The sequence below is a fragment of the Electrophorus electricus genome, chromosome 4 (genome assembly GCF_013358815.1).
Source record: "Electrophorus electricus isolate fEleEle1 chromosome 4, fEleEle1.pri, whole genome shotgun sequence".
NCBI lineage: Eukaryota > Metazoa > Chordata > Actinopteri > Gymnotiformes > Gymnotidae > Electrophorus > Electrophorus electricus.
This window is the reverse complement of record NC_049538.1, coordinates 20,828,938-20,850,400: the sequence shown is the minus strand read 5'-3', so window position 1 is coordinate 20,850,400 and position 21,463 is coordinate 20,828,938. Positions and strand designations below refer to the sequence as shown.

The window sequence follows — 21,463 nt, the reverse complement described above, 5'->3', positions numbered from 1 at the left end:
ATGTAAATGTCAATCAAAAATCTAACATATAATACATAGTCAACATCTGATTTTTTTTTCAAAATGCCACTTATTAAAGCACAGATTTAATTGGCAACAATTCCAGCTGGAACATGGTAATGGGCAGGATTCTGTTACATGCTGTCACGAAACGGAGTGTGCCGTGACTAGATAAAGCCCCAGCTGGGAAGTGATGCTTCACTTCTCACTCTGCACCTCTGAGACTCTACACAAGGATTCACCTGGAGGTGTGGGAACATTTCTAATTATTGCTTTAATTACACTCACACATTTCCCTAGGAGCAGAGGCAAACTTATGGTCTAATATTAACATTTCCCCACAGGTTTTTTTTTTTTTTTTGCATTTTATATACTGATGTGTGCGATACTTACATTGAATGCTTTGTGCAACACCCATGTCTCTCTTTTTCTTTTTAATGAGGGAAGTCATTAGAGAACACAGATTTCACTGCAATAAATACAAAACTCCTCAGGCTGAAATTCCTGTTTTCACCCTGCTGTGTCATGCCAAATACCATACCATTATGAGCAAAATCCACAATGTTACAACACTGACTTCATCATTGTAAAAGGTTCTTTAAGAAGATGTGGAGGAGAAATGGAGTTAAGCAGGTTACAACCATCATTTTCAACATTTTATCTCCACTCCTGACAATGAGGCAGGCTATGCTCTGCGGGACATATATATCCCTTCTTAAGGCCTTTAATCCTGACCATTCATCTGGCCTAGTCCTTCCTTTCTGTCTTGAGGAGGTAAAAATCTTTAAGGCAAGTCTTGCTCTTAGAAACTACATCTTCTCATGCACTGATGTCTCACTTTAACATTAGTGAGATGTCATCAGTACCCAGTCTTCTTTGGTGGACTTGCAGTATCCAAAAGACCAACCTCTAGAAGTAATTTTTAACCTAACAATGCCAAGCTATATCTTTAACTTTTTCTAAATTTCTCTAGACTTCCACATCAGTCAGTACTGTACAGGTTTTGGTGCCCTTGTAATGATCACTTCTTGTGTACTTTGTGCAATCCTTCCTCTTGGGATGTGTAATACCCCCCCCTCCCTTGTTTCGCTTGGTTTACTACTTTGATGTCTGCAGCAGCATGTTGCTGAATCATAAGAATTTAATTGTATTTTTAAAGGCTCTGTATTCCGAATGCAAATCTGACTTGGCTTAGATGTACAAACTAACTGTTACTGCTATAGCTACATTTATTAATATTATTCTTAGCTGCTACAAAGCCAATCTGTTGTGCAATGGTATGTTTCCCTCCTGCAGATTTCTTTCTTTGCGTACTTTATTGTATATTTTGCACAAGCAGAATTCATGCAGGTTCAGCATTATATGCTGTTACATGCAATCTGTTGGGCACATGCAGTGCTGTTCCTGTGAGCAGTGGAACCCCATACCTCTTCCCACTGGTGAATGTAGCGTATTAGCCTGGACAGTCTCAGCAGACGTAACAGGCTGAGGATCTTCGTGAAGCGGACAATCCTGAGGGCGCGAGCCGTCTTGTAGAAATCCGAGTCGATCCGCGTCTCCACGATCAGGAAGATGTAGTCTACTGGGATGGAGGAGATGAAGTCCACCACAAACCAGGAGCGCAGATACTTGATCTTAATCTGTTGTGGGTCCAGTATAATCTCCGTGTTGTCCTCCTTCACGATGCCCGTGCGGAAGTTGAGCACCAGGTCCATAAGGAAGAAGGTGTCGGAGACCACGTTGAAGACGATCCACGGGGGAGTGTGCTCATCCTTGAAGAAGGTGATGCCCACGGGGATGATGATTAGGTTGCCCACCATCAGCAGAAGCATGGTGAGATCCCAGTAGAATCTGAACAGGACAGAAAGCATGGCATCAGAGGAGGATGCACTCGGTGGATAGGGTGAGGACGAGAGACAGGCAAAGCAGAGAGACAGACCGAGAAGAAAGTTATGTGTAAGCATATGAGGTTTGAAGAACTATTGGGAGAATGCACAGGTTTCAATGAGATTTCCAGTAGCTACATGTAATTGTAATTATTTTGTAATACTATAATGAAAATTTCTGGTCAGATTTTTAAGTTTGAATCTACACTGATAGCATTGTGCATTATGTTTGCACAGTATGTTTTGCATATAAAACATGTATGATGCTGACATTGATCATGAAGAGATTATTCAAATCATTCATGATCCTACCATTCCAAGTTTTCTTGAGGATTCATACAATATCATCCCCAGAGTTTGTGTACACACTAACAGCATTCTGCTATACACTTAGCTACACACACTGTACTGTGTAATTATATAGTCATGGCCAAAAGTTTTGAGACTAGCACAAATTTTGGTTTTCACAGTTTGCTGCTTCAATTTTTATGGTGGAATTTTGCATTAACTATAGATTGTGAAGAGTGATCAGAGTAATTGCAATTAATTGCAAAGTCATTCCTTGCCATGAATTTAATCAAAAATTACTGCATTCCAGCCACTGCATTTCAGCCCTGCCACAAAATGACCTGCTAGCATAATTTCAGTGATCTTCTCCCTTAGCTCAGGAGAAAGTGTTAATGAGGACAAGGCGGCTGATATCACTGTCATGCTGATTAGAAGTGCAGACTGGTTGCTTTAAAGGGGTGGTGATGCTTGAAGTTTTCTTCTGTTAACCATGGTTACCACCAAGGGAACATGTGCATTCATCATTGCATTGCATCAAAAGGGCTTCACAGGCAAGGACATTGCTGCTTGTAAGATATCATCTAAATTAAGCATTTATTGAATCATCAAGAACTACAAGGAGAGAGGATCAATTGCAGTGAAGAAGGCTTCAGGGTGTCCAAGAAAGTCAAGAAAACACCAGGACCATCTCCTAAAGAGGATGAAGCTACGTGATCGGGTCACCACCAGTGCTGAGCTTGCTCAGGAAGGGCAGAAGGCAGTGAGTGCATCTGCAAGCACAGTGAAGCGAAGGCTTTTGGAGGATGGCTTGGTCAAGAAGGGCAGCAAAGAAGCCACTTCTCTCCAAGAAAAACATCAAGGACAGACTGACATTCAGGAAGTATAGGGGGTGGACTGCAGAGGACTTGGGGGGGGGGGGGGGGTAAAGTTATTTTCTCTGATGAAGCCCCTTCAGACTGTTTGGGACATCTGGACAAATGATTGTCCGAAAAAGAAAAGGTGAGCACTACCATGAGTCCTGTGTCATGCCAACTGTGAGGCATCTGGAGACCATTCATGTGTAGGGTTGCTTCTCATCCAAGGCAATGGGTTTGCTCAAATGTTTGCCTAAGAACATCGTGAATATCAGTCAAGATTTTGCCCAGGCGCTGATATCCCGCATGCCAAGGTGAATTGCAGAAGTCTTAAAGGGTCTACACTGTAAATACTGTCTTTGCTTAAACTGGATGTCAATAAAAATTTAAAAAACTTATGAAATGCTTATAATTGTACTTCACTATACAATATAAACATCTGACAAAAGGATTTTAAAAACTGAGGCAGTAAACTTTGTGAAAACCAAAATTTGTCAGTCTCAAACTTTTTGGCCATGACAGTACTGTACAGTTAATTCTCTATGCTAATTTTCATTTATTTGTAGTACAGTTCCTCCAAACACTATTCATGATGCATTTTACCCATGAGTATGCTGGAATCGTTGTTCGGATATACTAAAAGTAATTGCTCCCATGCTGCTTGGTATCGAATTCTAATAATCTACTAACTGGTATACTGTTCTCCTGGGTAAACAGGGCTCAGGATATATTACTTCGCATGCCCCAAATTCTCATCCCCATAGCCAGTGTATGTGTGTGGGTTTTTGTGTGTGTGTGTGTGTGTGTGTGTGTGTGTGTGTGTTTAGTTATAAATTGCCCTCTCTGTCCAGTTGGTAATTGAATCCAGATTGGCTGTGTTGTGTAGGCAGGTGATATATTCTTGTTGCACTATAGATTGTGTAGAGAGAGAAGGTCAACATTGTGAGCTGATTCAGGTGATTTACCCTCCCAAGTTTAGACATGCCCATAAAAATCTTGGAAGTAAAAACAATTTAAAGCAAAGCAGTATGAACACACACACACACACACACACACACACACACACACACACACACACAAGTGCAGTGTGGGCAGTTTCACCCTTTTGGCATCCTGGTGTGGTGGTTTGTGCTGCGTGCAAACACTCCTTTTTTTTCATCAGCAAGAACTTTCAGCTATTCGTGGACAAATTGCACTACATTGAATAAACACTAATTACAGGGGAAATTACATACACAGCTGTCTGAGATGCTTGAGCAGCATTGGGGACGGATTAGTGCAGACACAGATATGCATGGCATGGGCATGAGCATGGCACACACATTCAAAGCGCCAACAGTAATTGGAATTCTTCAAAGTAACGAGGGTATCCGCCGTTTTAGGTCCCTGTCAGGCGGCGTTATATTTAGCATGACGTTCCCAATGTTTGCTCCTGTTGTGATTTGGAACCCGAGAGGAAGGCAGACATTTCAAAAGGAACAGCCTGCTCCACCGTAATGACATTTGTTCTTCCGATCACGCTATTCCCCTGCATTGCACAATGTCAAGTACCCTGGGAACAGCGTACACACATGCACAGAGCTGGCCCGCTGCTGGAGAGGAGGGATGATAAGTCATGATGGATGTGCCGTAGGTGCCTGCCACACCCCTCCTGAATCTCTCCGCCACCACCCTCCCGTCTTTCTGATCTCAACCGAAGGCTTCGGCCAGGCGGCTTTCTGCCAGGAGCGCCAGTCTGGCCTAAAGTTGGAATACGAGACTGTCCTCTGCTCTCTCTGACTGGGACCTGCAAAAAAGCAGTGGCAGGACTTTTCAAGACAGAGAGTGACCAGGTAAGTGACCCTGGCCTGATGAAGCTTTTGAAATTTTGATGTTTGGTTGATTGGAAAGTTGCTGGAACACTCCGATGCAACAGCAGGTGTCTACGTAAAATTGCAGCCTGAGAAACGCGCACGTCTAGGCTGTTCTGTACAGCATTCCATGTCACTGCAAGTCCCAAGTGTGTGGGTTTTACTTCTATGAGCGGCTCCTTAATGGTCATTTCACCCAAATCATGCTGGGATGCATTTGGAAAGTTGTTATGCATTGGTAGCCAGACATGGACATATATTGTTCTATAGATACAGCGTACTGTATGTGTCCATGTATGTGTGCGTGCGTGCGTGTGTGTGTGTGTGTGTGTGTGTGTGTGTGTGTGTGTGTGTGTGTGTGTGTAAGTTTGCGTGTGCACGTGTGTTCTCGTGAATCAAAGAGTTCAGAGAAGCACTGCAAAAACACACAGAACTCCTCTATGTCACACACAGTATCATGCACTTTACCTTTTTCTATAAAAGGCAATGTCCTTTGACTCAGAAGAACCATAGAGATATTTATTTTCAAGGTACAAGGGGAAGAGAAGTGATGAAGTTAGAGACAGACAGAAATAGACAATGAAATAGAGAGAGAGAGAGAAGCTAGTGATGTGGGGACAAGTGAAGAAGCAAATGATTTTAGAGAGATGGCTTCATATAGGTTGAATAAGATTTATATAATATGTGAAAGTCCACAGTAAAGAAGGGCTCAGTAGAAAAGGCACACAGAGTGCCCAGCATCTGAGCCATGCGCCCTCTCTGGACACGCCCACTGACATTTCTGTGCTGCTCCACAGAGAGGTAGATTGTTGCAAAGAGATGCGGTCCAGTTTCCTTGAGAGCCTTGGGAGGACATTGGTGACATGTTTTCACCTTCTGAGAGCCTCTAGCTACAAGATAAGCCTCTCTCAAACACACACGAACACACACACACACACACACACACACACTCACACACACACACACACACACACACACACACACACACACACACACACACACACACACACACATACACAAATAGCCTTGCTCCATAGCCTGTGATCATTGAAACACGCTAGCGTCATAGATACTGGAGATGTGGAGTGAGAGAAACCATATGAAAGGATTGCGGCGCCACATAGGAGTAAAGTATAGAATAGAGGATATTGAAAAAGCAAGTAAGCCAGAGAAAGAGAGGGAGAAAGAGAGGGAGAGAGGGGGAGAGAGAAAGACAGAGAGGGAGAAACTCAGCTGGAGGTTGAAGAATCGCACTCAGACAGGGCATCTGCCATTTAAAGGTGTACAGATAGGTGATCTCCTTCACTCATCTAAACCCTGAATGAATGAGGGCAGTGAGCGTGTGTGTGTATGCATGCGTGCGTGCGTGTGTGTGTGTGTGTGTGTGTTTGCTCCCTCAATTTGACTTTACATGTGACTGACTGAGTGAAAGCTGCTCATTTATGAATATAAATTATGAAAAGCAGTTCTGCTCGTGAATAATACATTTTCTTGCCCTTGTTGGTTGTTTGCTTGCTGGCTTGCTGTTTGTTTGCAGGAGGTTGTTTGTTTGAGCAATCCTCTTCAGAAGTGCTGATGTACCATCTGCCTGTGAATAATGTCTCATGTCACATTAGAGAGCAACAGAGAGAGAGAGAGAGAGAGAGAGAGAGAGAGAGAGAGAGAAAGGAGGAAGGAGAGAAGGATAGAAGGAAAGGAAGATGGAAGGAGGATGCTGTCTCATGTCATATTAGACAGTAACAGCATAGCGTGCACGTATGAATCAGGCATCTCTAGTGCACCCTGTCTTGCACAGTGGAACTCAAATCCCTGCAGGGGGACATTGAACAGGTGTTTTGTGTGTGTGTGTGTATGTGTGTGTGTGCGAGAGAGAGAGAGAGAGAGAGAGAGAGAGAGAGAGAGAGAGAGAGAGAGAGAGAATGTGTATGTGTGTGAGAGAATGTGACTCTGCTAATTTCTACATTATTCTTGTACCCTTGAGAGACAAAATGAGATGAACTTTCTGAAGCATCAAACTGATCCATACCACCACAGCTACAATGGTATCATATCAGTGAAACTAACCTGTTATTGGTTTCATCCCACTGCAACAACAAACACACTTCACCATACCCTACAAACTCTACCTAGCTTGTCTCAGTCAGGCTCTGGTACAACATCCTCATGTTTGCTAAGCACAGCCTGTAGGCTATCTGCTAGGCCAAGAGTAGTGAGCTTTCTGTCTGTGCTATTACAAACGCAAGTACCAAGACAAAGCCTGCACACACTTCTGGGCACATTTAGAGATAAACAATGTTTTCACTAACCATACTACTGGCTCCCTTCAAAAGAATATTTCATTTGTGGAGGGGAATTAAGTGAGTGAGTCAATTCCCTTAGCCTTTTGAAAGGTGAAAACAGATGGATCAATGAAATATGTAAAAGAGGAAAGCGAGGAGGATGAAAGAAGGAAAATGGAGCAACAAAGGAGCTGTTTCTTGGTCTCAAATTCCAAAAGAGAAGTGTTAGCACTACACAACTACAAAGGTCAAACACGTCTCAAGATTTTAAACCAAAACGACTAGAGTTGTGTTTCGACCACTTTAGGTGAGACCAAGTTCAGATCAGGCCATGACCAACTGAGTCTAGGTCAAGACCAAGGCCAACAAGGGGAAGAATACGAGATGAGGCCAAGCCCACAGCAGGGATTAGATGGCCAAGTCCTAGTAACAAAACAAATAAACAAACAAACAAAAATGTTCAGTTCAAGACAATTCATCTGAATAATTGAAATTATGTTATGATTTCTCACATTTGTTCATAGATAGATGGTTCATAGATACATAGATGGTACATAATGAGTTGTGTGCATTTAGTGCCAAACATAAATAAAAAAATAAACAAAGAAAACTAACCTTTATAGTGATGTTATCCATAACCCACAGTGCTTATTGAAAATTAGCTTGCTGCACATGAATATCTTGGTATAACAATAACAATCATTAAAAAGCATGACATGTTGGCAGATTATTGGGCTAATGAAACCCCATCCCTGCTATTATTATTCCTGCTTCTTAAGTGAGAATCCTTGACACACCACTGGGAACTGGATATTCACTACTGGCAAAAGACCATGGAATACATGCACCTGATAGTAAGAATATTTTATGTTCTAGGCTCAGGAAACGATTTTCAGTCCACAGTGTTTAAGACACAGTCAAGACTGATTCAAAATTCACCTGAGTATATGAACAAGATATTTAATATGTGGTCAAGAATCTTAGCTGTCCTCATTTAAGGAGAAATATTGTGGGCTCCACCATGGACTTTGGCTGTGGGCCAATGAGTGAGTAGAGAGAACTCCCAGGATGCTGTGCCTCTCTGCTGACTTTATTTAGTTCAATGTAATACTTAAATTGAGTTTCTGTAAATACTTGTTTTTGCGTATGTGTTTGATTTTGCCTGTTGTGTGCTTTGTTAGTTCATTTTGTGTTTAGAGATGTTCATCATCGTGATATGGTTTCAGTTCATAACACTTCCCCTAAACCTATTAGCTTAGTCCTATTCTGCTTGTCTTTGCTGTGTGAGCTTTGTTAAAGGCTTCACTGTTGCAATAAAGTGCTTGTTCCTTCAGAAGAAATGTCTTTTAACTCTTCTCCTGTACAGATGCTACATTGGTGTCAGAAGTGGAATGCCGTCATTGAACTGAGAGACCTCTAGCATAAACGGCAGGCAGTGAAGAAGATGGAACCTGGATGGGACCAGCCAAGAGCAAGGCAGCTGACTGGGTTCGAGAAGGCTGCATAGCTGGCACTAGAGTACTTCCTGAACATGCTACCGCCAGAGGGGATGAAGCAGCAAGTGCAGTTTGATGCACTGGCCGGCCGAAGCAGATATTGCCGAAGTCATTCTGGGCACGCAAAAGCCATGGTGAACAGCACACTACTACATGTTGAGGGAGCTCCATGAGGACAGGATGTGTCAAGTGGTGCCCAAGTGGCTGGTGTGCTTGTGCAGGAAGGAAGGACACCACACCGGTCAAAACTTGGCTGGTGGGGCAATGGAAGCAGAGCTGCTCAGAGAGGGCGAACAGAAGGAACAACCCTCACTATCAACACCACAGCTAGAAAGATCAGCTGCCACCACAGACTTTGACTTGAGTGCAGCATATGCAGAAAGCATTTCACTGCCCTCACTGACACAGGTTCATCAGTGTTGCAGCAATGACCAGGTGTGCTCCCTCACATGGTGAACGACACAGTGGATGGCTGGGAAGTGCTGATGGTCCAACTCAAGTCCAGCTTGACTCAACGTCAGAGGGAGGAAGTAGCTGCCAGTCATAGTGGGGGGTCTGCACCAAGCACATTCTGGCTTGAATCTTTACAGGATGCATGCATACTTGGTTTGGATTTCCTAATGGCGGCCAGGGCTGTGCTCCATCTCAAGAAAGAGAAGCTGAACCTGGGAGGAAGGCGAGTGAATTGGTCAGCTATGGCATGCAGGGATTCAGGGATCCCTGCTAGTATCAAGTCTCCTCCAGTAACAGTGATGCAGCCACTGGTTTTGGCAGAGAACCAGCTGGTGGATCTTCAGGTATGGGGTTGTGCACATGAATAGCACCCTCCTCAGCAGCAATGACATCACAAACAAGAGAACGAATGAATGAAACTCATATAGCACCTTTCAGGGAACCCAAGGATGCTTTACAATCAACACAAAACTTGCACATCCAGTCACACACCAGTGAAAAGGAGTAGCCAATTGCACACAGAATACAGAGCATCAGCCACAGGTCCCAGGACAGTGCACCATCCACCATCTGGTCATGCAGACCAGGACAATTTTTTAGGATAGCCAATTTGACCTAACCGCCATGTTTTTTGACTGTGGGAGGAAACCAGAGACCTCAGAAAAAAACAAACACAGAGGAGAACTTGATAGGGACTTGAACCCAAGACCCTAGTGCCAAGAGGCAAACATGCCAGCCACCCTGCCACCATGCACCGTGAAAACAATGCAGAAAGTACACATAGTAGCAGTGTCGGCTGAGAGGAGCACTGCTGTAGCTTTTGTCACCCAAACTAATATAGGATGTGAACCCGTGAGCTGCAAGGCGATCCGCCACCGTCTCCAAGGTGGGCACCATCTCAAACCATACCGCACCTATCGGGGAGGACACACCTATAAGGGAGGACCAAGGGGTGGGCACCTTGAAGGCCTGTGAAGAGTGCGAGCTGTGTGAGTAGCTGATCCTTTGGGGGCTGGATGTGTGTGTGTGTGGGTGAGTGTGTGTGTGTGTGTGTGTGTGTTGGGGGGGGAGTGGCTGTGTTGCGTTTGCCACTAATGGGCTGTGGGCCATTGGGCGAGCAGAGCGGGGCACAACAAGGACTCACTGGATGCTGTGCTCCACTCTGCAGGCTTTATTTAGCTCAATTTAATGTTTCAATTGAGTTTCCAGAAACGGATGTTTTGGCATATGTCTAATTTTGCCTGATGTGTTCTCTGTTTAATTTGTGTTTTGAGATGTCCACCCTCATTGTCATGTGTTTTCAGTTAATAATCCTTCCCAATCTTCCCCTTTTAGGTTAGTCCTTTTCTGCTTGTCTTTGCTGTGTGAGTCTTGTTAAAGGCTTTGCCATTGCAATAAAGAGCTTGTACTTCAAGAAGAAATGTGTTCCAATGCTTCTTCTGTGCTGATACTACAACATCTATTGCTAATATATATATATATATATATATATATATATATATATATATATATATATATATATATATATATATATATATATATAGTTATTTATTTATTTATTTTTTAAATTTTTTTTTTTTTTTTTGAAAACTCCATTTTCTAGAGTTCATACCGATCAAATCTGATACTGGAACACACAAAAGAAAGAGAGAGAGAGGATGAAAACACTCACTGGGCCTCGGCACAGGCATTCTTTATCTAATTGGCTATTTATTTCTCACCATTAAAAGATCATGGGGTAAGACCCTCAGTGCCCATCTGTAGACTGAGAATAAACAAAAATTAGAGTAGCAGCTTCAACTCATTCTTCTACTTGCTGGCAATACAGAGGACCACAGGTCACTAGTGTCACACCTGCTACATGAGCAGAGGCATGCCTCTGTCTAAATCACTTACATGTAGAGCTCACATTAACCACTAAAGTAACCCATCAACACACATTTACTACAGTACAATACCATCCGCCTTGTAAGCAGCATCAAATCCAAAATGCACTGTGCCCAAAGTAGAGACTCTCCTACCAGGAGAACATGGATGTACTATGAAGCGGGTAGGCTCATTTAACCTGACTCATGTCCCTCTAACATCCATTCCTGTTCCCTGCACTGCTATTTCCATTGCTAAAAGTGCACCTTTGCCCTTTCAGCCTTCATACATTGTTATCTGGACAGAAGAGGAATGCATGGGTTTCAGTATGGGTCACCATCACAGCTATCAGTGGCTGAGTGTAAGTAAGGGAACACTGCACAGAGGAGGGAAGGGTAATCTGTGTGTGTGTGGGTGGTTGGGTGGGGGGGCACACACATACATGCACAAACAAATAAGAAATCAAGAGTTCCATGGCCTATAGCATAACAAAGAACATGATGACCTTTTTTGTGGTCTCTCTTCATATTAGTCTTTAAACAATAACTGATGGCTCTGATACTTTGATGTCGGCATACTGTACACATACACAGACATAGAGAGAGAGTCATCTCTGTGTGTTTCAGTGCCTAGCCATTATTGTCCACTAGCAGATGATGTAATCAGCAAATAGAGGGGGCAGTGTGAAAGCTTCTCTGTCCCTCAGCCATACTGATACAGGTCACGGAGGGGAGAGCAGAGGGGAGAAGATTGGATATAAGTGACAAGAGGTAAGAGGTGAAATATGGGGTAATGAGTGATATGGATAGAGAGAAAGAGACAGGCATGAGGGGTCCAGAAAGAGTGAGAAAGGTCCAGAGTCAGTGAGCAGTTGAAAGTTCAGGGGTTATGGGAAAGCAGACTAAAAGTCATGGGCTCCCGAAGGTAGATAGAACAAGATCAAGAAACCCAATCTGTGATCTCAAAGAGAAAAAATAAAAGAGCAGCTATAGAGGATGAGCGAAGAGAGTGAATGAGATACAGGCAGAGAGAGGGAGTGACTATTCATTGCTTTGTATTTTAATTAGTGGGTAACCTCAGGGTAATTGTTAACATATTTTATACCCCACCCCCCAACAAACAAACAAAATGATACAGAAACACTGAAACAAATATTGCAGCTTAAGATGAGTAATTTTATAAAAAGCTCTTTACTAAAAAAAATTATTTCGGCATAAAATAAAGCACAAAAGGAAATGTAGGACCTGGTGCCACATTTGGCTGCTGGTTACTGGTCTGTGCACAGGAGGGATTTATCCTGTTGATTTGTTATATCAATCATTGCTTAAGAACATGTCCTAAATGGTTCCACCTGCTTTCTAATTCAAGATGCCATGCTCCTCACTGCCATGCAGAATAGGTGCATTTCCAGTTGGGGAGAATGGAAATGCATGGCAGAATGACAAACACCTGAACAGAAGAAAGCCTAACACTTCAGTCTCTGCAGACTGCCTACAATCAATTTGTATTTTGTGTGTGTGTGTGTGTGTGTGTGTGTGTGTGTGCTTGATTATGTGCACATCTGAACATGTATGCTGCTGCATGTATGTGTTTGTATGTGTGTGTGTGGGTTTAAGTGGCAAGATAAGACAGCATGAGCATGGCTTATGTGGACATGCAGACTACATGCTCTATGCACGTGTGTGTGTGTGTGTGTGTGTGTGTGTGTGTGTGTGTGTGTGTGTGTATGCACGTGTTCTGTCAGCCTCCTGACCCCATATGTCTGTTAAGCTTGACACTCTTGACAAAGCCCTAGCATGGCAATGCTGGCACAGCAAGGCTGGTGTACACATGCAGTAGCGGTGCATTGCCAGTGCAGTGCATCTGTTTGGGGAGGGGACCCATCCGTTTCCCTCGCTCGTGGAAGCTGCCAGAAGTTTCCCAGTGCAGTTCCATAGTCCTTTATCAGCATGTTATCAGCAAAGGAATGAGTGAAAGAGATGAAGTGAAAGGTATGCAAGCACTCCAACATCTGCAAATACTCAACACACACCCAAACCAAACTTCTCTAAGAAATTCTCTAGAGAATTTAGAGATTTTTACACCAAATTTGCTGCCTTAATACACAAAATGCATGTATGCATAGGTAGTGTTAGGAATCTTTTAGAGGATACCTTGAATGTGACTTGTTCAAAGTACATTTTACAGATTACATTTTTTAAAAAGAGGTTCAAGAAACCCTGATCTAATTCTAGAAATCTGTACGAGCAAAGATTCTGCATCAAATGTTTAAAATCTGACAGCATATTTTCACTTATGTTGGGTGTGAAGAGGTGAAGATGATACAGCTGTCATCTCTCTCTTCCCATCAGGAGTGGCCCGTCTGGATAAGATGTGATCTCCAGCAGACCCCTGCCATGCTCAGCAGCTCCAGGCCCAGCTAAATGCCAGTCCAACAGCCTGACATGAGACAGAAACCAGGGATCCCACTGAACTCGCCATGAGTGGGGGGAGAAAGAGACCCCTCCTCCTCTCTCTCTCTTTCTCACTCTCTCTTTCTCTATGGTGTTTTTATGGTAGGTGAAATTGACATATTTACCACTAGGCTTCAAGATAATAATAACACACATCTAGCTGGACGGCAGGGATATCACTTGCACACCCACACACACACACACACACACACACACACACACACACACACACACACACACACACACACACACACACCAATGCCCCAAAGCACAAATACACCAGGACCAAATATGCATGCACACACACAGACACAGGCACACAGACACAAAGACACACACACATGCACGCACGCACGCAGACATGGGCACGTGAGCATGCACATATGCTATACTGAAATGTGTTGAAAAGAAATAAAAGGTTTGAGGGGGGCATATGGAAGGTAGCCAGGCCTGTGTGTCATCCTGAACAGATTATAAATTGATATTGCAGAGGACAGTTAAAGAAGAGGAAGATTGGACTACCCAGCATTTGCCTACTATCAGAAAATACACTTTCAATGAAAACATCCTGTCACAGTTGACATGCTCACACCAGACAGGGCTGAGTGGCTGAAGCAGACTTCTGCTTCAGCCACTCAGATTATGAAAATTCAAACGTCATACCAATCAATGAGATTCCCACAGGCGGAATAACAATTTAACCATGCAGTGTCGTGTGATGACATACCCCTGCAACCTGCTCATGAGATTCTTATGTCACACTGACACAGAAACAATAAACACTATCTTTCACACACACACACACACACACACACACACACACACACACACACACACACACACACACACACACACACACACACACAGGAGAAAGGCTTGCACACATGTACTTTTGCTGAACATATTGTGTTTATGTATTTCCTGCTTTTTCCCTTCCACACAAGTGTGCCTAGGTCATCTATTCAGCATGATATCAATTACTCTGCATTCTCCATCCTGCACTCTCTCCATCCTCCACTCTCTCCATCTTCCACTCTCTCCATCCTGCTCTCTCTCCATCCTAAACCCCTCCATCACCTCCCCATCCCTACTCCATTAAATAAATTGCATTGTAATAATCTCCTCTGATGTGTGCTCCTAATAATGGAGGACAGACAGGTCCTTTTTTAGCACTCCCATATACTGCCCATCCTGGCTATTTCATAGTCCTGTGCTTCACCTTTGGTAAATTACATTAAAAAAGAGGAAGAAGGGAGCATTATGTACCTGGATTGTCTTCTCTTGCAAGACTTCCCAGCACATAGAGAATATTTTTATTTCAATGTATATGTGTAGTAATGTATGTGTGTATGTGTGTGTGTGTGTGTGTGTGTGTATATGTGTGTGTGTGTGTGTGTGTATACACACATGTATACACATACACACACATACACACACACAAACACACACACATACACACACACAATATATTGCCAAAAGTATTCTCTCATATGCCTTCGCACACATATGATATGACATCCCAGTCTTAATCCATAGGTTTTAATATGATGTCGGCCCACCCTTTGCAGCTATAACAGCTTCAACTCTTCTGGGAAGGCTTTCCACAAGGTTTAGGAGTGTGTTTATGGGAATTTTTGACCATTCTTCCAGAAGCGCATTTGTGAGGTCTGACACTGATGTAGGATGAGAAGGCCTGACTTGCAGTCTGCGCTCTAATTCATCCCAAAGGTGTTCTATCGGGTTGAGGTCAGGACTCTGTGCAGGCCAGTCAAGTTCTTCCACACCAAACTCACTCATCCATGTCTTTATGGACCTTGCTTTGTGAACTGGTGTGCAGTCATGTTGGAACAGGAAGGGGCCATCCCCAAACTGTTCCCATAAAGTTGGGGGCATGAGATTGTCCAAAGTGTCTTGATATGCTGAAGCATTAACTGTTCCCCACACCATAATCCCCCCTGCACCAAACTTTACACTTGGCACAATGCAGTGAGAAAAGTACCGTTCTCCTGGCAACCACCAAACCCAGACCCATCCATCGGATTGCCAGGAGCATGATTCGTCACTCCAGAGAACATGTCTCCACTGGTCTAGAGTCCAGTGGCGGCATGCTTTACACCACTGCGTCCAATGCTTTGCATTGCGCTTGGTGATGTAAGGCTTGGATGCAGTTGCTTGGCCATGGAAATCCATTCCATGAAGCTTTCTACACACTGTTTTTGAACTAATCTGAAGGCCACATGAAGTTTGGAGGTCTGTAGTTGGCAACCTCTGCGCACTATGCACCTCAGCATCCACTCTGTAATTTTATGTAGCCTACTACTTCGTGGTTGAATTGCTGTCATTCTGAATAACTTTCACTTTGTTATAACACCACTGACAGTTGACTGTGGAATATTTAGTAGCGAGGAAATTTCACGACTGGACTTGTTACACAGGTGGCATCCTGTCATGGTACCACGCTGGAATTCACTGGCTCCTGAGAGTGACCCTTTCTTTCACAAATATTTGTAGAAGCAGTCTGCATGCCTATGTGCTTGGCATATGGCCAAGGAAGTGATTGGAACACCTGAATCCAATGATTTGGATGGGTGAGCAAATACTTTTGTCTATCTATCTATCTATCTATCTATCTATCTATAGATAGATAGATAGATAGATAGATAGATAGATAGATAGATAGATAGATAGATAGATGTGTATTAGGTATTAAAGAGGCTAGTCCATTTTATTTCTCACACACCAGACTGCTGAGGGTTAGAAATTAATGTGTCAGATGATTCTCAGCTCAGCAGTGACAATAACCACTATAAAAAGACAAGCAACACAGCTAGGTCTGATGCACGTACACCAGCACAACATCCTCTACCATATCAGTCACAGCTGTGCTTAGAATGATCCACCACAAAAATAATATCAGGTCAGCAGTGGTTCTGTGGTCAGAAATGGACAAGAAGGACATGGAGTAAATAGTGGCCTCATAACAAAAAAAGTCTATAATTGCACACTTTATAAATGCATCTAATACAGAGACCACGGAATAAAGGTGTAAATTAATTACTTTAATAAGACGGTGCTTTCCACTTATTTGTTTCCTCATTTCATTTTCAAATACATCAGTCACTGGCATGAGTACTGGCCTGCCAGACCTAAACAAATCAATAGAGTAATGCACTCAGCAATCAAATGTAATCAAAACCTGCTGAGAGGATCAGACACCATCATTTGATCTACAAGTCAAGTGTTTGTGTTTGCGTGTGTGTGCGTGTGTAGATACAGCATCCCAGCATCAAAATATCAGAGCCATCAGTTACTAACAATATGAAGAAAGACCACAAAAAGAGGTCATGATGTTCTTTGTGACGCTATAGGCCAAGGAACTCTGATTTCCCATCACCACTCTGAGCTCCCCGTTCTAACACAGCTGATTAAGCTCATGACGGAGCTGATGATTAGCTGTTGATTTCAATCAAGAGTGTTAGTAGAGGGAAACTATGAACCTTGGCAGTACCATAGCCTGGAGTTCTGAATTAATAATGCCGGAGAGAATTGTATAAAAAAATCAGATGGAAATACAGAGTTTGAACTTGTGAAAACAAGCTTTGGTGATCCCAGACTGGAAACACCTGCAAGGCATTCAATGAACAGTGTCATATGTCATGCAGGAACAGCATCCCATAATGGAATGCCTTGATGCTTTTATCCTCACTTTCTGACTTTGAAGAAGTACATATACTCATTATTTTAACACTTTAAAATATTTACTGCTTTATAGATTAATCCATTTGAATATCAGAAAGTTTCTCCTTTTAGGACTCTCCTGTTCCTATATTTTGTGCATATTTAGTATATTTTGTTTATTTGCTGCTCCTGAGGTATATTGCTATCTGCTATTAGCTATTTATATTAATGCTAACCTGCTGCTGTAGCCTGATTACCTATGCCTCACCACACGAATGTCCTGTACGTTTATGCAAATGACAAATAAACTTAACTTGACCAGTGCACATGTAGCATAATCCATTTCAGCAATCACTAAACTTGCTATGGATGCATAAAAGAAGCAATGCAAAAGAATGTATCCAGAAAACATTTAGTTGGGTGTGAAGGCAAGAAATCAAGGTTCTCTCTCTCACACACACTCTGTCTGTATGTGTGTAATGGAAGAAAAGCGTAAAACCATAATGTGCATTCTGTATTCTAAATCTGCTCTACTTCACTTTAATGTATTCCACTGGAGCCACAGAGAAGAGGAGGAAGATAAACCTAGGGAGAGATGACTCTTTCTTTTTTTTACTCCCTTACTTTCACTTCCTTTTCTCTCTCTCTCTATCTATCTATCTCTCTTTTTCTCTATCACTTTCTCTTTTTTAATGCAGAGGTAAGACCCTTTTGGGAGACAGGGTTGGTTATGTGCAATGAATAAAAGCCTGGTGGGAAAAAAAAAAAGTGTAGTTTCTCAGAAAGTGAGAGTGCGTGAGAGAGCGAGAGAGAGACAGAGAAAGGGGAAGGGAGTAATGTTCACAGCTGGAAAAGAGAAAAAGAGCTAGAGAGAGAGAGAGAGAGAGAGAGAGAGAGAGAGAGAGAGAGAGAGAGAGAGAGAGAGAGGGGAAGGGAGTAATGTTCACAGCTGGAAAAGAGAAAAAGAGCTAGAGAGAGAGAGAGAGAGAGAGAGAGAGAGAGAGAGAGAGAGAGAGAGAGAGAGAGACAGAGAAAGGGGAAGGGAGTAATGTTCACAGCTGGAAAAGAGAAAAAGAGCTAGAGAGAGAGAGAGAGAGAGAGAGAAACAGAGAGAGAGAGCGAGAGAGAGAGAGAGAGAGAGAGAGAGAGAGAGGGAGAGAGAGAGAGAGAGAGAGCGAGAGAGAGAGAGAGAGAGAGAGAGAGAAGAAGGGAGTAATTTTCAGAGCTGGAAAAGAGAAAAAGAGCTAGAGAGAGAGAGAGAGAGAGAGAGAGAGAGAGAGAGAGAGAGAGAGAGAGAGAGAGAGAAGAAGGGAGTAATTTTCAGAGCTGGAAAAGAGAAAAAGAGCTAGAGAGAGAGAGAGAGAGAGAGAGAGAGAGAGAGAGAGAGAGAGAGAGAGGGGGGAAGGGAGTAATTTTCAGAGCTGGAAAAAAAGCATACGAGACAGACAGAGAGAGGGAGGAATGGAGCAATGTTCATAGCTGGAAAAGAGAGTTACTCCTACCAGCTCCTAACTCCTAACTAGGCTAGGCTAACCCTTTCTCTGGCTCTCCTCTCACCTTTACTTTCTGTTGAGAGAAAAGGCTTAATCAGGACTTTACTTAAAAGCTTTAATGTTAAACACTATCCTTTTAGAGGTTTGCAGAATTAAATATAGTTCAGCACTGAACTACCCATCGGGTTTTACATCACATGATTATACTTAAGGCTTTTGAAGATTTAGTATCTATATTTGCCTGCCAAGTTGCCTGGCCATTACTGAACTCCCCCCTCCAGCTTCCTCTATCAAAGGCTAATCACTGAAGCATCACCAATCACACTGAATGTCTGTTAGATGAGTTGTTGTCCATAGGGACTGACTCATTTACAAATGAACACTAGCTTGCAAATGAGAATTTGAAGAAATAATTTGGCCGTGGTGACTGAAACAAGCCTATATACTGGATTATGATGCCATTTAGAATCCCACTTTTCTCTCAAAAGATGTATCCTTCTGCAGTTATTATACATAAGTAAGAGTGTAGGATCCCTTCCACTCATCCTTATGCATGACTTCCATTGGCTCTGCAAAGGTTTGATGTGAAGACAAAGAGCAACATTTTTCAAACACTGCCACGTTTTCTTTTCCAGTATTCAACTTCGTATTACAACATGTTTATTAGTGTACTGTATGTGCCTCTTTCAATTGCAATAAGGCAATTGGCAATTGGCAACTGGCATAGGCAATTGAAACCATAGGCAATATATTTTGGGATTTCACAGACCCATGGCTACAACTGCAGAATAGCTTCATAAAATCTTCAATATCTGTATTACCATGAATGAAAACATCAGCAAATGGTTCTTTTCATCAAACTGACTATATATGCCCTCTGTTACATTCATGGCCAATTCCAGCACTGCTGTTGTTTCCAAGTTCATAAATGTGAATTAAAGGGAATGACAGGCAATGGGCCTACGGTCGTGGCGGGTGGTGAGGGTTAGGCTCCAGCATCAACGACCTTGTCCAAAGCATTCAAAAAGTCTCTTGAGGTAAATTCCTCAAAACTGCCCTGGGGAGTTCTCCTGCACTGTTGCGCCATTTTGGTTCCTTTTATTACTGCCTGATTGAAGCAGCAGTGGCGTGTCCTCCCCTCGTGCTGCGAGAGAACCGCAGCGCAGTACGGTGCGGCCAGGCCGAGAGGCCTCTCCCCTACTTGGCTGCGGCACCCACACCCACGTAAAAGGGTAGTGACACAAAGAGCGTGAAGACATCACAGTGACGCAGCTAACTCGCTACAGGCGCACAGGGCAGCACAGGAGGCTTTAATTGCGGCTCACTTAATCACTGTGTTGGCGTGCAAGAGAGGCTGAAGCGTCGCTGGCGCTTGTGCGCGTGCGCACTCATTTCGCACCCATCACACAGGCCCGGATACGCATCTTAAAGCAATAGGCCGAACGCGTAGTTTGACGGGTGTGTGTGCAAACTGCGCTGGCAAATGTGACAGAGGGCTGGGCTGAAGACTGCAAAGCAGAGTAGTCTATGCAGTTTGCCTTCATATGGATAACACATAACATAAGACTGCAGAGAAGAAGCTTAAAGACCCATAAGATAAACAGACTAGAAAATTAGTCTTCATGCACTGGAAAGTTGTCTGAGGATGTCAAATTGTCCTGTATTTCCGTTTTGTGGCTCCCACTGCTTGACCTTGAGTTGGTGTAAGAGGTAGTAATTACTGAGGTGTTTGGAAGCAGAAGCTAAGCCACAATTAATCCTGGAAATCCAGTGTATTGTGTAAATTGGAGGAAAGCACTGATACTGTTATCACTGTTTCAGCAGTAACGTTTTGTTTAGAAAGAACTATAATCTGATTTTACAGTCCAGTACAAGAGAACAAATCATATGTATCATGATTTGTATCTGCAATTTGCTGGCAATTAGGTGAGATGTGTTATGAAATCAATGTTTTAGTTCATATCCAAGGCCCATAATCAATGGTATTGTCAATATGTCCATGTGCATGTCATGTATATTTTTTCTGTCAAAAATAAATAAATAAATGAAATGAGAATAAAAAAGTAAATACCCTAAATGATTATGATAAGTAAATGTTTGGATTACAAATACTTTAGGTCAAAATGGTTTAAAAATGAACAAAACAACCAGTACTGTTCAAGAAATCACATTAACCCAAACACTGCCAAATAGATAGAACCACAGCAGTTCTCCAATACCGCTGGAATAGGCCCAAGTTCTCCTACCACCCTTGTCAGCAAACATGTAGTCGTCTCACATGTATCAATGCATGAGCCAACATGGACATCTACACCCAAACATCTGGCAGTACTCACTGAACGTATAGTGCGGATGTCATTCTCAAGGACACAACTTAATAATGAGTAAGAGTGAGTGGTTTCTATCTATGATCCAAATAGCAATCACACCTCTACAGTCTAAAAAGGCTTTCAGCAGCAGCAGCAGCAGCAAAAAAAAAAAGGCATATTCTAAATATGGCATTTAATAAAAGTTAGAAGTAAGTAAGTAAACTTTCAGAAGTTTCAGCCGTTTTTTATGAAGAAAGGTTATCATTTTATTTTTAACTTAAGTAATAAATGTGTGAAGCAGGCGCTTTACTAAAAAAGATTAAATATTTTATACACCTTTAATTGCTGACTGTCTAAATTTGCAGAATAAAGTCATGATTTTTGTGTTGGTGTAAAATGACATTAATCACACAGCTGTTTTCAATCCTACTGACCTCTGATTTAAACAAATTTCCTTTCAGTACAGATTTATTCCCAGGGTTTACAGGATTACTCTTATCCTCTTTACTCTCATCCTCCCAGGAATGATATTTGTATCCAGCCCTTAAGAAACCACTG

At 42.6% G+C, this 21,463-nt stretch overlaps 1 protein-coding gene across 1 annotated transcript in view; it reads right to left on the bottom strand.

Annotated features, from left to right (window-relative positions):
* The window catches only part of hcn4 (hyperpolarization activated cyclic nucleotide-gated potassium channel 4), a 67,981-nt gene that overhangs the window by 45,216 nt on the left and 1,302 nt on the right, over positions 1-21,463 (bottom strand). Inside the window, exon 2 of the mRNA XM_027008013.2 lies at positions 1,428-1,851. Coding sequence (XP_026863814.2) covers positions 1,428-1,851 — 424 coding nt within the window. The remainder of the gene's footprint in view (positions 1-1,427; positions 1,852-21,463) is intronic.